Raw genomic sequence first — 14,672 nt, 5'->3', positions numbered from 1 at the left:
CTGAACTGGACAAAACATAAAAAATACAAGCGTCTAGGATTATGACTGAATAGTCCGGTAGACTCAAAAGGGGTCTGTCAGGTGAAATACTGTATTAAATATAAAGTAAACTTGACTGGACTACTAACCCCAATAAGAGAGTTCTTGGTGTTGCCGATGGTAGTGAGGGCGCTGAGGTCAAAGATGAGGATAAACTCTGCTCTCTCCTGGTTGAACTTGGTACCACTGAAGGCTGCATGCTGGATGTTGGGGCAGGCTGGGGGTAGACCCAGGGGTCTCAGCAGGCTGTTTAGTGCACAGCCCATCTCTCCCAGCACCAGTTTGTATGCCGCCTCCAGGACAGGGATGTTTTTTAAGCTCAGGACTGCCTGGTATACGCCGTGAGCTGCAGAGGTCACCTGTCAGACAAGCACAAGGTTAGAACTGAAACAAGTTAAATAGAACCAGGGATCCTAAGCCCATTATTAGGACAATCTGTTGCAGTACAAAAACTGAAACCGAGGAAACAGAACAACATGATGGGGGGAGAAATAATAAGGCAATCTAAAGCTTACCTCCTTCTCCCGGTGGAACCGCAGCTCAAGCAATTGTGAATCTGGTGCAAAAAGCTTCTCAACGAATGAGGATGGTAGATTGGTGTTTATATGATCTACAATCTAGACAGACAGACAAAAGGAATTTAGATGTTCTTTTTATTTCTTGCTCCCCAACCTTCAAATTGTCACATGGCCAAGGAAGTACTACAAACAGGTATAGTTGATCCAGTTTAGCAAACCCCTTTGCTTTTCAATGAAAGACTGCCAACCCACACTCACTTTTGCCCTCCCTTCCTCACTCACCAGCATAAGCAGGTTGAGAACGGAGATGCTGTACTCTGGTCCACAGGCTTGGCAGCTCTCCAGCTGGTTGAAGCCATATAATATCACAGCATCAGTGAGTTTGCTCACACCCATGTCCACGCTCACCAGCAGCACACAAACACACTCATTGGCTGCAGTCAAGACCGCCTCCGAAAAAAACACTTGCTTGGCTGTGGTGACGCAGGTCAACACTCGATTCAGCACCTGGAACACAGTAGCGCTGGGGTCAGATACAGTGTGAATCCTATACAAACACATCTTGCCTTTATCTTCAAATCTGTGTATATTTAAAAAGTATTAATAAAGAGTGAACCTTACATCAGTTACATATGGCTCTGTGATGGGAGGGCCGCGGAAAGAGCTGAATCTCTCCCCGATGCTGCGCACCACAGTGTTGAAGACGCGGAGCAGGGCTGCCAGCTTGGGCAGTGACACCGAGGGCGGGGGGATGTCTTCATCCACAGACTCTCCAGACGCCACATGGCTTAGGTCCTGCAACACAGCACCATATTCATTTAGGGACTTCTACAAAGGCTTCCTAAGCACATATTGGTATCACATAACAACTGGTCAAGGACTGGTAAATGATATCTCATACAATTGAGCCTGATATAAATTTCAGCAAAGCGTTAACTGCATTTTGAGTCACTTCTAAGCAAACATCACTTAACCTCTGCATACGCCTCCATGTCTTCCAAGAACTGCCCCAGCAGGGTAGTGGAAAAGCCAAGATCTGCCACCCAGAACTGCTCCAGACTTTGTAGCCAGCCTGTGGATCCACAGACACACAATCACTGTTTATGAACATCTGATCCTCTAAAACTAAACCTTACAATCCACGTCATCACTTACCCGACACCTGCATCGTGAGTGAAGGCTTCTGTGTGTGATCAATATGCCACCCAACCAGGATATCCACAGTGTCCTACAAGAGCAGCAATTAGAGAGCCTAAGCATACACTGTATACACAGCAGTTTGAGAACCACAACCTTTTTATGTAACCTGTAGAAAAGGGATTGGGACGGCTACTGAGCTTACCCTAAAGTTGGTGCTGAAGATGTGCGGGTAACAACGAGCCACCAGCAGAATGCATTTCACACTCTGACACAGCAGCTCTGGGGTATCCAGGTTCTCAAGGATAGACTGCAGGTTGCTCATCACAAGCTGTGGAGGAGGAACAGGACAATCATTTACCTCACTCATGCAACCAACTCTACCGCTGCCTAACAGTATCTTCTGAAAGGCTGGTACAAAACAGATGGGGCAATAGCTGTGCAATGTTTTCCTCAGTGCTTTGCCAAGGTTCAATCCAATCTGTGATAACTGCGATGGTGGATTTGTCCATTAGTAACAGTCAAGGCCACCTGAATAACTACCACACAAAACTAACTTTGGTTTACAACCACAGAGGATTCTGTCATTCTACTCTAAACTGTTTGTAAAATCAACATTGTAGCTATGATCGGAAGAACAACAGATTATCATTGTATTAGCTCAAACTTTATTTAATCGATCACTAATAAATCATGTTTGACATCTAAAGCGAAGACAGACAAGCTGCTATACTACTGAGATGTTTATTTCCTTCTTTCCTTTATGCAACCTACTACACTTGTAAGGGACAATGAGACTTATTCAGTTACCCTTCATTGTGAAAGACAGCAGTCAAATGGTCTTTAAATTACTTATTTATTTATTAAAAGGTCAAGTAGGGCTGTGTTCAAACGTTCGCCCACTAGCTAGGAATTCAAAGGTTGTTTAAACCTTCGAAGTTTCATCAGGCGTTATTCATGTTTTCTTTTTTTTTTTCTGTTAACAGAAACTGTTTGACAATGTGTGGATACTATAAATCACACATTAAATGTCACTCGTATGCAAAACTCAATCTTTTGATTTGTATAACGCATATTACTTAAACAAAAGTTGTATTAAAATCCACTATCAAATTGTTATACGTAGCCACTCTATATTGCACTGCTGCCGTGTATGGAGCAGGGTATAGTATGCCAAAGCACTGGGGCGGTACCTACAGTGGTTGTAGAGCTTCCGTAAAATATGTACCCACCCATCCCATACCATCAAAATGGTCTTACTGCTCTAAGAAATGGTGTCTTTACCTTTGTGCTGGCTTCTAAATATGGTCCATTGAGTTAAAGGGCAAAACAATAATGTAAAACAATAAGTGGAACTACTAGTGCAACAAGTCATTTCTTGCTTGTTTTAAAATATTTTTACTCTAATATTCAGGCATGTTTTACACTTGCTTCAGATCAGGTACATTACTGATATCTTTAACCAGGGCTGACAGTAAGTAGAACAGCAGGGACAGTATAAGCAAACAGTTTAATTACCCTACGATTCAGGTGCGTGCCTTTAAAGTAAGATTAAACTATTATAATTATTTTCAGGCGATCCTCGACTTATGACGCACGGCACTTACGACTCTTGCATTATTACACTGCTTCGACTTCACAACATCGATCCAGCATTTACGACACGGCGAGACCCGAGCCGTGTGTCATGTGTCCGAACTGCAGTACCTGTCGTCGTTGCCGTGTCTTAGTGTAGCTTTGTTTTTTGTTTTTTTTATTATTTGCTGTTAACAATGACTGGTAAGTGCAACTGACTCAAAACGAAACCTAAGCTGTAAACTGTCACGAGGGGCTTAACTTCAGGCAATCGTATTTCCTGCTAGGTGTACCACAAACACACACTGAATACATCATTCGAAAGCCCCTAGTCTGTACTTTTATACAAGCCAAGTAGGTATCTGAGTATTACACGCGTAATCACCTTGCTGAGTGTAAAGGGTTAAATAAATATTTGCATAAGTACAATATAACAGATCATTTTTGTAAAAATATATTATTATCTGACTGAAGAGTCAGGAATGTTACCCCAACTTATAACATTGTTCCTATGGGAAAATGTGCTTCGACTTACAACGCGACTGTCAGGAACCAATTGTGTCGGAAGTGCGAGGACTGCCTGTATACACAAATAAGCTTACTTGACTTGAAAAACATCAAATTTGGTTTGCTATAATGAGTAGTACACAGCAAGCATCAATGACAGCTGAAAATTAATAAAGAACAAGTTTTTAATGGAAGAAAAAAAAGTTCTAAAGTAAAAACAAATTTCTGTTATTTTGCAGTCACGGACCTGCAGCAACAAGAACCTACTAATGTCCTTGTTTTAAAAAAATATATACATAAATAACCACTTGAACAGAATTTAATAGAAAATAAAACAAGCTGAACTAAAAACTACTTAGCCTGTATTTAATTAATCGTTTTTTGTAGTATCCAAACTGCCCTGCGCCTTCTGTTGCCGTCACACTGCTACTAACGTTAGCTGTTGTAAATAGTGCAGAGCAGACTCTGGTCAAACCAATGTTTGTATAGGGGCTGTTTTATTGTAAGCGTTTGGACTACGTGCGAAAACATTACATTTTTCTTCCACCCCCCCCTTCCACCCCACCCCACCAGGTTGATTGTACCGCTGTCATGGCAAATTTCTCCCCTCCCCCACCTCCCAAATAAAAGTATATTAACAAACGTTACTAATATATGTTCAAACAACAAAACAACCAGGACTACTGGGGCGTCTATGAGACTAAATGATCTAAAATTGACTTTTTTTTTACTGTAAAGGTTATGTATTTAATCAGATGCAGATCAACGAGATGCAAAGCATTCAGAGATGATAAATAACTAAAGCAATAAATGTATTAACGTTATGATAAAATGGGGGCTCCCGAGTGGCGTATCCGGTAAAGACACTCCGCCCGGAGTGCAGGATGCGCCCTATTGCTTGGAGTTCGCTGGTTCAAATCCAAGCTATGCCACTGCAAACTGTGGATGGCAGTTCCCAAGGGGGAGGCACACAACTGGCAAAGCGCTGCCCAGGCGGGGTAGGGGTTAGGTCAGCTGGGAAGTCCTTGTCTCACTGCACACCTGCGACCCCTGTGGCTGGCCTGGAGCCTGCAGGCCTGCCTGCGTGCAATTCAGAACTGCGCGGTCCTCCGACGCTGCAAGTTGTGATATGGCTGCATGGCGGGCTTGCAGAGCAAAAAAAAAAAGCAGAAGGCTGATGGCACTTGTTTCAGAGGACGCGAGTGCTTGTCTTCATCTCTCCCGAGTTAGTTTGGGGGTTGCAGCGGTGAACCAGGTTGAATAACTAATTGGACAAATCCGAAAAAAAAAATTGGGAGAAAATTGGAAAATGAATACAAATAATTGTTCAAAAAAATTAATGATTAAATACCAATAAAAAACACAAATATTTTAGTTCTTACTTTTGAATTGAGATCGCCACGCGACTCATTTAGGACTACGGGGAGGGCAAAATTTGCCATGACACTGCCAGCATATTTTACTTTGTCTTGCATAAACATAATGCAATGTTTGAAGTGATGCAGCCATGCTTTTTAGATTTTTTTTTTTTTTTTTTATTAATAAATGACTCCAGTCATGTGCTTTGCACACTTTGCAGAATTTAAGCAGTTTAAAATCTGTGTGCTCCTGCCATATTTTCTTTTATATTAGCACCGCTCACATTACGAATTCTCACGAGATAATAGCCAAAAATACTGGTAGTGTTATTCATATGCCGCTTATTATATTGCCTGATGAATATCGCAATATACTGGTATAATCACACCCCTACTGTTAAACAAAGCTTTGCCTAAGTCTGCTGCAATTGGTGCTGCTGTAATGCAAGCTTACTGTATACAGTATATCGCAAGAAGCACCAAGTATGTGTATATAAACATGTATTTATTTCAATTATAAAAACATGATTACTGTTCTAGATAACATTTTTAAACTACACATGAATGTTTCATTACATGTATATGGCTTACCTGTAAAATAGCATTTAACAAAATATAAACTAGTAGCTATGGAGATGTCACCAGTAAATTATGCAAATTAGTACCATCAAAGGTTCGAACCTTACTTCTGTAATGTGTTCCAAATCTTCGAAGGTCAAAATGTAGCCTTCGTTGCAGCCCTAAGGCCAAGCGAGAACATGGTGATATTTATTAACCAATAACTAAAACTGAAAATGTCCTCATCCTAACAATCCTAACTCCAGCTTGCATCTAAAGCCAATTTCTGATACTGCTGCCACTCACCTGCATGACTGGTGAAAACGCCTTCTTCTCCCCTGCAGTCTCCAGCGCTTTGTAGGCAGCCACCAGGTACAGCAGCTTCACTTCGTCCTTCGTAGAGGAGCTGAACTTGGCAAAAATCCACTTGAAGATCCTCTCTGCTTCATAGCTAAGGGAAGTGCAGAGGAGGCCCAGGCAGGACGCGGTCTCCTGACGCAGCTCCTGGAGAAGCTTACTGCTGCAGGAACCATAAGGGATGAGACTCATTAACAAGGCAAGAGCAGCGAGACATAAACACTATGCATATTCCATACAATACACAAGTGTAGTAGAAAGGAGTACACTCAGACTTCCTTCTATTGTGTCTACATCAAAAATGAAAAAATAAAATGTCATTTTGAGACCTGGCCCAGCAATAAAGAGATGTGAAAATATGACAAACTGCCATTATTTTCCATTATCCAAATAGTGAAGTTAATTCAGGACATAAATTCATTCAATACTGAATAACACCTGATTATTTTTTCAGAAGAATAAAATAAAAAAGGTACTATATGTGTCTGTATGTCCTGGACTCAACTACACTAGCCAAACAGCACTTCTTGGCTCCAGACTTATTTTGCCATTAATTTTCCCTTACCTTTCATTTAAAACATCATGTATAGCAGCCAGGATACTGTCTAACTGTTTCACTAGGACCTGGTGGGCAGTGGGAAAAAAAAAAAAAAAACAGAACAAAAAAAACATTAAAAACAGCAATTCCTATTTCCAAGCCACACACTGGCTGTGAATCTTTTAGCTTTGCAAAAATATTTCTAAAAAAGCTGCAGGATTTACGCTATGTTGTGGAAACAGCACATACAAAAGACAGGTGCTGAAGTTCTGAAACACAAAAAAAATTGTACTTGAAGACTGACATATAAACTTTTACCAAACTCACCACTTTGTTTTCCGAATATTGAATTAACTCTTTCAGCTGCTTCATAGTGGCCAGTCTGCGGTCCCTGTCATCTTCCCGGGACACCCTCCGCAGTAGGTTGCTCAGCCGAGACTCATCAGAGTAAGGCAATGATCGATCTGATAACAGCAGAATGGAGGTGTCAGGACTGTAACATACCAATTCGTTACCCGTAACTACACAAAAACTGTGATTACTGGTTCACCCTGTCATGCAATCTTTAGGAATTCAGATCTAGCAAGTACAAATAACAGGATTAGAAACTCACGCTCACCTGCGGCGAATTAAATCTGATGAGGACAACTTCATGTCTGTGTCTCAGTAGTCCTCTGGGCAAGTACTTGAAACTAATGTACACATACAGTGCCTACAGAAACTCATTTTGTTTTGTCAGTGCCTTAGTTTCATACATTTAATGAGGATTTTTTTCCCCCCACTTACCTACACACCATACCCCACACTGATAAGGGGAAAAGAGTTTTTATTGAGAAAGATGATATATTAAATACAAAACTGAAAGATCATAATTGAATACGTCTCTACCCCCCTGAGTTAATACTTGCTGGAAACACCTTTGTCAGCAATTACAGCTGTTGGGATAGGTCTCTACCAACTTTGCACACCTAGATTTGGCAATATTTGACCATTCTTCTTTACAAAACTGTTCAAGCTCTGTCAAGTTCTTTGGGGAACATTGGTGGACAGCAATCTTCAAGTAATGCCACAAATTTTCAATTGGATTTCAGTCAGGGCTCTGACTGGGTCACTCAAGGACATTTACCTTTTTGTTCCTTAGCCACTCCAGTGTAGCTTTGGCTGTGTGCTTTGGGTCATTGTAACACTGAAAGGTGAACCTCCATCCCAGTTTCAGAGAGCTTTCTTGCAGAGGGCAGCAGGTTTTCCTCAAGGACTTTTCTGTACTTTGTTGCATTCATTTTCCCTTCTACAATGACAAGTGCACCTGTCCCTGCCGATGAGAAACATCCCCATAACATGATGCTGCCACCACCATGCTTCACAGTAGGGATGGGGTTCTTTGGGCGATTCCCTGCGTTGGGTTAGCGCCAAACACAACGCTTTGCATTTAGGGCAAAAAGTTCCATTTAGTTTCGTCCGTCCACAAAACTTTTTTGCCACATGGCTACAGAATCTCCTGAGTGTCTTTTTGCATTCTTCAAAACGGGATTCAAGGTGGGCTTTCTTGAGTAAAATACAGGCCAGATTTGTGCAGTGCTTGGGATATTGATGTCACATGCACACTTTGAACAGTCTTGGCCATAAAAGCCTGTAGCTCTTGCAAAGTTGCCATTGGCCTCTTGCTAGCCTCTCTGATCAGTCCCCTTCTTGCTCGGTCATCCAGTTTGGAGTCACGTCCTGATCTAGGCAGGGTCTTTGTGGTGCCATACACCTTCCACTTCTTAATAATCGTCTTGACCGTGCTCCAAGGGATATTCAAGGCCTTTAATATTTTTTTTTTATACTCATCCCCTGATCTGTGCCTTTCAACAACTTTGTCCCGGAGTTCTTTTGAAAGCTCCTTGGTGCTCTTGGTTGAGTCTTGGTTGAGAACCTACAGGAACTGCTGAATTTATCCTGAAATCATGTGAATCACTACAATTTAACACAGGTGGAGGCCACTTAACTTGGTGTGTGATTTTGAAGGCGACTGGTTACACCTGAGCTAATTTAGGATTGTTATTACAAGGGGGTGGACACTTATCCAACCAAGCTATTACATTTTTTATTCTTAATTTTCTACAAATTTCTAGAATATTTTTTTCACATGGAAGTTGTGGGGTAGGATGTGTACATAAATGACAAAAAAGCACTTTAATTCTAGGCTATAAGGCAACAAAAGGTGATTATTTTGAAAGGGGGTGTAAAACTTCTATAGGCACTGTATACTCTCATGTTCAGTCTTGCATTAAACGCAGGAAGTCAATTTTCTAACGGGGTGTAGCAGTGGTGAATAAGCATTCATAAAATAATGCTTAGAAAACAGTCACTCGGAACTGAAACCTCCCTTCATCTCCCCTGCAATGCCAACCCCACTTAATGACGTTTCAAGTTTGTGTTTTCCCTCTACACTGGATGCGAAGTTTATCGTTTTGAATTCTTACGGGGTCAAATAGGCCACGTTTTACTAAACGTTTTAAAACTAATAAAACAAACAATAACCATAACGAACATTATCGTAGTATGCTGTTTAAAACATAACACAATATATTCATAATAAAGTTCTTATCTATAAACAGCAACACGTTTAAAACTTGGGCCTCGCTGTCTGTAGCTTGGTGTTGTTTACATTATCATCGGCATATTTTAAATGATTGAAAACTGAAATTACTTTTTTAAAAACACACTTTTCTTATAACAATACAGTACTGCTGAGCGGTAATCAGTTAGTTTAAAAATTAGGCTTTTATCAGTGATAATAGGTGCACAGGTGGTCCGGGGCTCAGGCCCCAATGGGGGAAAATAAGGTCCCGCATAGTGCAAATAAATCACCTGTTCTGTCAAATTAGTGTGGATGCTTCACAAGCAGAACTGTAACTGCAATTTATACAAAGTCTCCTAGCTTTCTTAAAGATCTGCGTTTCCCCTTTTGTATTTGTTATGCTCTCATTAGTTTCTATAGTAGATTCAGTGTCAGTCAGTTCTGGCAGAGTCTAACGTACTTGCTGAAGCAGTTTTGTCCCACTGCTAATTAAAAAAAAAATAGCCACCTAGCTAACAATTTCATCCCAAGGGCTACAGTGAAACATACCGTCTTTAAATTGGGACACAGCTGAGAGAATGTATTCCCTCTGTTATCCCGTCTGGTGCTGTCAGTGTCAGTTTCTCAGCACACAGTACTTGCTCAGTAACGAGGTGCAAACAGGTGATTGATCGATCTCTATGAATGTTTACGAAGGTGTTTTATTAAAAAAAAATGTAAATCTAAATTTATGACGATGTTTATTTTTTAGCAAAATAAAATCTAAGCCTATTTTTAGGGACCACCACTGCTGTTGTTGATTCAAACTTAGGCACTTCACATAAGGACTAGTAAGTTTACATCAGGACTAGCAAGTTTCAAAAGGTACTAGTCGCCCAGACTAGTATCACAATATTGTTAGTGTCTATCCCTGTATAACATAAGCAACAAGTTCAAACTCAACACCCTACCGTTAGTAGGCAGTCGCAAGTTAAAAGCTGCACCTACCCTGTGATTTCCTCATGTCCTTTGTAGCTAAAGCACGATTTCCATGCTGAAAACTGGTTAAATCCGTTGTCACATCGTTAACCCTCAACTCTTGCCCCAGCGACTTCCGACCAAAAGCATTTTCAGCAGGACCTCCATCGACTTCAAATCCACCTAGTAAGAGCAAAGGACGAGGGGAATAAGACAGGGATCCAACAAGCTGCCCAGGACAGACGTTCAGAACACGAACTAGACTTGGAGTGTGGCTGGGCACACTGCTTCCCAGTACCTTAGCAATAACTGCCATCAGCAAGGGTATACACCCTCCCTGGTCTAAAGCTTTATCTGCCAAGATAAGCCAGTTATAAAAATAAATTGCTACTTTAATGATCTTTATTTTGTCTGACAAACTCCCCTACTAATTTATTATTATTAACTTTATTTCAATGCTGCAAACATTAACTATTGCTGCATTTAAATAAAGAACTAGCAAGGCTAGCCGCTGGACAATATACTACTGCAGTAAAGAGTGAATTATCAATATTAGATTTGATAAACACTAGCACTACCACAGAAACCATTTCAGTCAATCCAAATGAGGCACAGTGCCCTCTCACCACAAGTATTAGAATCTAAACTGAAGTCAGTCTTTCTGGAACATTACATGCCCCAATAGGTCACACATTGCAGAATAAATCATTCCATGCACTTCTTCAAAGGACTGACTAATTGGTTCTATAAGCAGGTGTCTTGTTTATAGGTTATTTAAGGCCTATGGGTTTGCTTGCTTATTTTTAAATTAGGCATTTACTTTTACTCAATAAGATGGGGTATTAGCCAATAGGTATACTTGACTGGTCACAGAGCTTCAAAGAAAGCAAGGGACTCTTCATTACATCAGAATTGCTTCCTGCATAAATGTGTCAAATAACGTTATAAAAACCTTGGGGCATTCCATTATATTATCACTTTGGTTGGGGTAAAAGAAATGCCATTGTCGATTATGGATACTTTTAATTTCAATTTTAGAAATTACAGAATTAATATTCACAACATGTGTCATGGTTTCATTCAAAGTTTGAAATTCTGTTCTGAAACCAGAACAGAAACAGAAACTTCTGAACTGTCCCCTTTATTAAACTGTAACAACTAGGTCTTGATCAGGGGCAAGTACCCTGGGGTGTAATCATAGAGGAGGTTTGAAGATCCAAATCTCATTAAAGCTTACACCTACTCTCATCTTCATGAACCTCTGAGGCTCCGACAGCTTCATTCTGCTGTGGAAGGATGATGGGTGGGTTGGCCAGCGGAGTGTTATAAGATGCTAATGGGCCGTGATCTCTCAGGACACTGAGCTTTACACTGTCCTGGCTGGCTGATGCACTGTCGCCTCTGAAACACAGGAACACACAAGTTTTGACTACATATAAAGGAGAAAAGAAATACCAATACCAACAGATTGTACTGTCGATCCCAACGTAAAACAACTTTGAGCATGCAAACTGTATGATTGACTGAGCAGAATACCTTTAACCTGATCCAAGTAGACTGGCATCCTTGCTGGTATCTATCCTATACATCCTACAAGTAATGTTTACTTCCCATTCTACAGAAACACAGACATGTTAAAAAAAGCTAAATAATTTCTAAAACCAACTGAAAACATAATGGGTTCTGAAACTGTCACTGCATGATGCTGTATGCCTACAAATTACAAAGGGAGTCTTTCAAAGTTCAAAAGCACTTTGCTATGTACACTGATTGGAAGTCATAGGTGCTTAACATTTTCAAAAATATAAAAAAAAAAAAAAAAAGCACATTTTCCGAGATAAAAATCTTAATATCTAAAGACTAATCGTCTTTTTAGCCCAGTAATGTAATTTAATTAAGCAAACATGTATTATGCTGGATTCTTTTTTTTTTTTTTTTTGCATAGCAACCATTCCTACACAGTTCAGCACCGCATAGCAACTGCACACTGAACAGGAAAGTGGGTCCTTTTGAAAAAACATTTCTTTGTGTAAAAATCGAGAATTTGCATGAAACCATCTGTGTGTGTGTGTATTATATATATATATATATAAGTAAGAGGGCGGGGTGCACATTTAGAAGTTAATATTTTTTGCCTAAAAGGCATGCAGATACTGTGTCTACAAGCACTAATAGGACTAGTATTGTAGAGCTGAACTGGTACGAATGGGGCTTTACGCTCACACTCCAGACACATTTGAAGATCAACATGGCTAAATTGGTCTAAAATTTGATTCCCTCCCCCCTTTCAGAATCGCTGCCTGGAATTCTACAATCGCACACGCATAAAACGGGGTGATTAACCAGTAGAAAATCTACAGTCTGGCAGCAGTCTACTGTCAGTAAGAAGCCCCAAAAGCCTGCTGCCAGCAGTTTAACACCAGGACTGAAGAAATACTTATTTTATTAACTACGTTTGGACAAAGTTAAACTGGTTATATTTAAGAATTTGTTTTGTGCAGCTACTGGCAGCAGCCTCAGTTAGGGGCTGTAAAAATCGTACTGGTACAGTAGTAGCATCTGCCAACACACAAAAAACGAACGAAACCAAAAACAGCAGGCTTTGCTTATCTGCCAGCCGTGCCCTGCACTCAGCGTCCCGACCTGGTCCCATAAACTACGGTCGTCAACATAGTCAGTACTACTGTTAAAGTACTAGTAATAACTAGCCTTATATACATATACTACTGTTATAGATACGGTTCCATCATGAAAATACTAAACATTTTCCACCCCCCCCTTTCACACACACACACACAAAACTTAACTTGTTTATTTTACAACAAGCGGACAAAAAAACCCACCGATGTGCAGTGAGATGCCTGCAATAAAAACCATATTAAAAACCACGCTTTACTGAATTTGAATGGAAGACGCCAGAAAGATTACCTCGAAAATATGCTTTCTTAAAAGCTTCCCTTAACACACATTCAAATATATTACAACATCCGAACATCTTTTATTCAAATATATTTTAATAACTAGTTGAAAAAAAACTTAAACATTTCGAGCACTTATTTATGTTTATATATAAGGACTGCCACCCTATAACAGTACATTTCTCTTAAAAATGTGTGGAATTGGGTAGGCCATGCGAACCCTCGGCCTGTCGAAGCCCGGCTGACCGGGTAGCGCGATTACTAACCTGGGCTGCCAGTCATTCCAGCTCCGCTGCAGTTTGTGGGCGCTGCGGCTCATTACCTTTGCTAGGACAGCATGGCCCGCGCTAGACGGGAGCGATTCTGCGTACAACTGTATATTTAACGTTTTTTATTTAAAGTCAATGAATGAAACACAAATCATCTAACTCGTTTACAGTGACTGCGAATGTGGCCCTGACTTTCGGCCTTCCTTTCTTTCTCCGCCTCCTCTGTTGCATGCAACTCGAAGGCTTCGTTCGCTAAAGCAGCGCCACCTGCAGGCTGCCTCTAACCGCCCCTCAGCGGTGCGAAGTGCCCGGTAATTTTTCGAAATTAGAACTACAGCTCCCGGCGACACCTGCAAACTGTATGCGCGGAGTCGCACTTTTAATTAAAAACGAATTATGTTGATGTTAGACATTCGGCCAACACTTTCCAAAAACGATAAAAGTAAAAAGTATTGATGACATCTCATGCTTACACTGTCGGCTCACTGATTCTTCCTCGCCTGTCTAAAAGACCCACATCATTTCTGAGGTCTCCGACCTTGTGCGACAGGTCAGATTAACGTCATACACACTTTTTCTGAAATGGTGTACGGCTTTTTCTCATAAGAGCCTGCGACCAGAAATCGAGTGTGGTTGGATGATGTTGAAAAATGTCAACATTTGCTTCAAGGAACTTTTAGAAGTTCGCACCCATCCACATAACCCCATATTTGGAGATGCCCAAATAATAGAAACAGCGTCGATTTGTATTATATTCATAAAACATATAGAACACCAAATAGTGAAGCTACAGAACTTTTATCGCTGTCTGCGCCTGACGTATCGCATTAATCTGCGACAGAAGTGTGAAGCAACCCTAATAGAATTGGGTGACATTTAAGTGTGTGAAAAATACTGGGTATTTAGCAAGATCAACATATGCGTTGGGAACTGTGTGAGAGAATCTGAGAGCTGGACACGTCGTTGACACACAATGTTAAACCTGATCTATCCACAGGCTGAATCTTTCATACAATATCAATATGTTTTAAAAATAATAATGCAACAATGAAACCTGTCAAGTCTCTTAACTAATACAGCTTATTTTAAATGCTGTGCTGCTCACTACTGGTTTTAATTCATTGTTTACTCCAGCATTAGTTTCATATGACATATGCTTTTACTGTGTTGTTGTTTTAAACTTTCCCTCTGGCCCCTATGAATTATGGAAAACACATCATCACACAACTCAAAAAGACAATGAGCTAGCAACAAATGCAAAAACAAGGCCCTTTTAAACAGAAAGGGAAATTATTAATAATTATAAATTATGATGTAAATCAATTAAGACTAAATATGCTTTATTTTTTATTTTTTAAGTTAGTATTAGTAAACAATA

The 14,672-nt window shown here is 40.3% G+C and overlaps 1 protein-coding gene across 2 annotated transcripts in view; it reads right to left on the bottom strand.

Moving 5' to 3' along the window:
* The window catches only part of smg1 (SMG1 nonsense mediated mRNA decay associated PI3K related kinase), a 35,640-nt gene extending 22,107 nt beyond the window's left edge, over window positions 1-13,533 (bottom strand). Inside the window, exons 1-13 of one of the 2 annotated variants that reach the window (XM_041277260.1) lie at window positions 13,292-13,533; window positions 11,345-11,508; window positions 10,138-10,290; window positions 6,915-7,051; window positions 6,615-6,673; window positions 5,999-6,212; window positions 1,900-2,025; window positions 1,713-1,785; window positions 1,532-1,629; window positions 1,179-1,352; window positions 840-1,064; window positions 555-656; window positions 129-398 (exon numbers count right to left, since the gene is read on the bottom strand). In XM_041277260.1, coding sequence (XP_041133194.1) covers window positions 129-398; window positions 555-656; window positions 840-1,064; window positions 1,179-1,352; window positions 1,532-1,629; window positions 1,713-1,785; window positions 1,900-2,025; window positions 5,999-6,212; window positions 6,615-6,673; window positions 6,915-7,051; window positions 10,138-10,290; window positions 11,345-11,508; window positions 13,292-13,344 — 1,848 coding nt within the window. In that variant the 5' untranslated portion in view covers window positions 13,345-13,533. The remainder of the gene's footprint in view (window positions 1-128; window positions 399-554; window positions 657-839; window positions 1,065-1,178; window positions 1,353-1,531; window positions 1,630-1,712; window positions 1,786-1,899; window positions 2,026-5,998; window positions 6,213-6,614; window positions 6,674-6,914; window positions 7,052-10,137; window positions 10,291-11,344; window positions 11,509-13,291) is intronic. The other variant, XM_041277261.1, reaches the window with a different exon arrangement.
* Window positions 13,534-14,672: the final 1,139 nt, after the last annotated feature.

This window comes from Polyodon spathula, chromosome 18, assembly GCF_017654505.1.
Source record: "Polyodon spathula isolate WHYD16114869_AA chromosome 18, ASM1765450v1, whole genome shotgun sequence".
In the NCBI taxonomy this organism is placed as follows: Eukaryota; Metazoa; Chordata; class Actinopteri; order Acipenseriformes; family Polyodontidae; genus Polyodon; species Polyodon spathula.
Note: the sequence above shows the minus strand (reverse complement) of the source record. Positions and strands in the feature narration are given on the sequence as shown.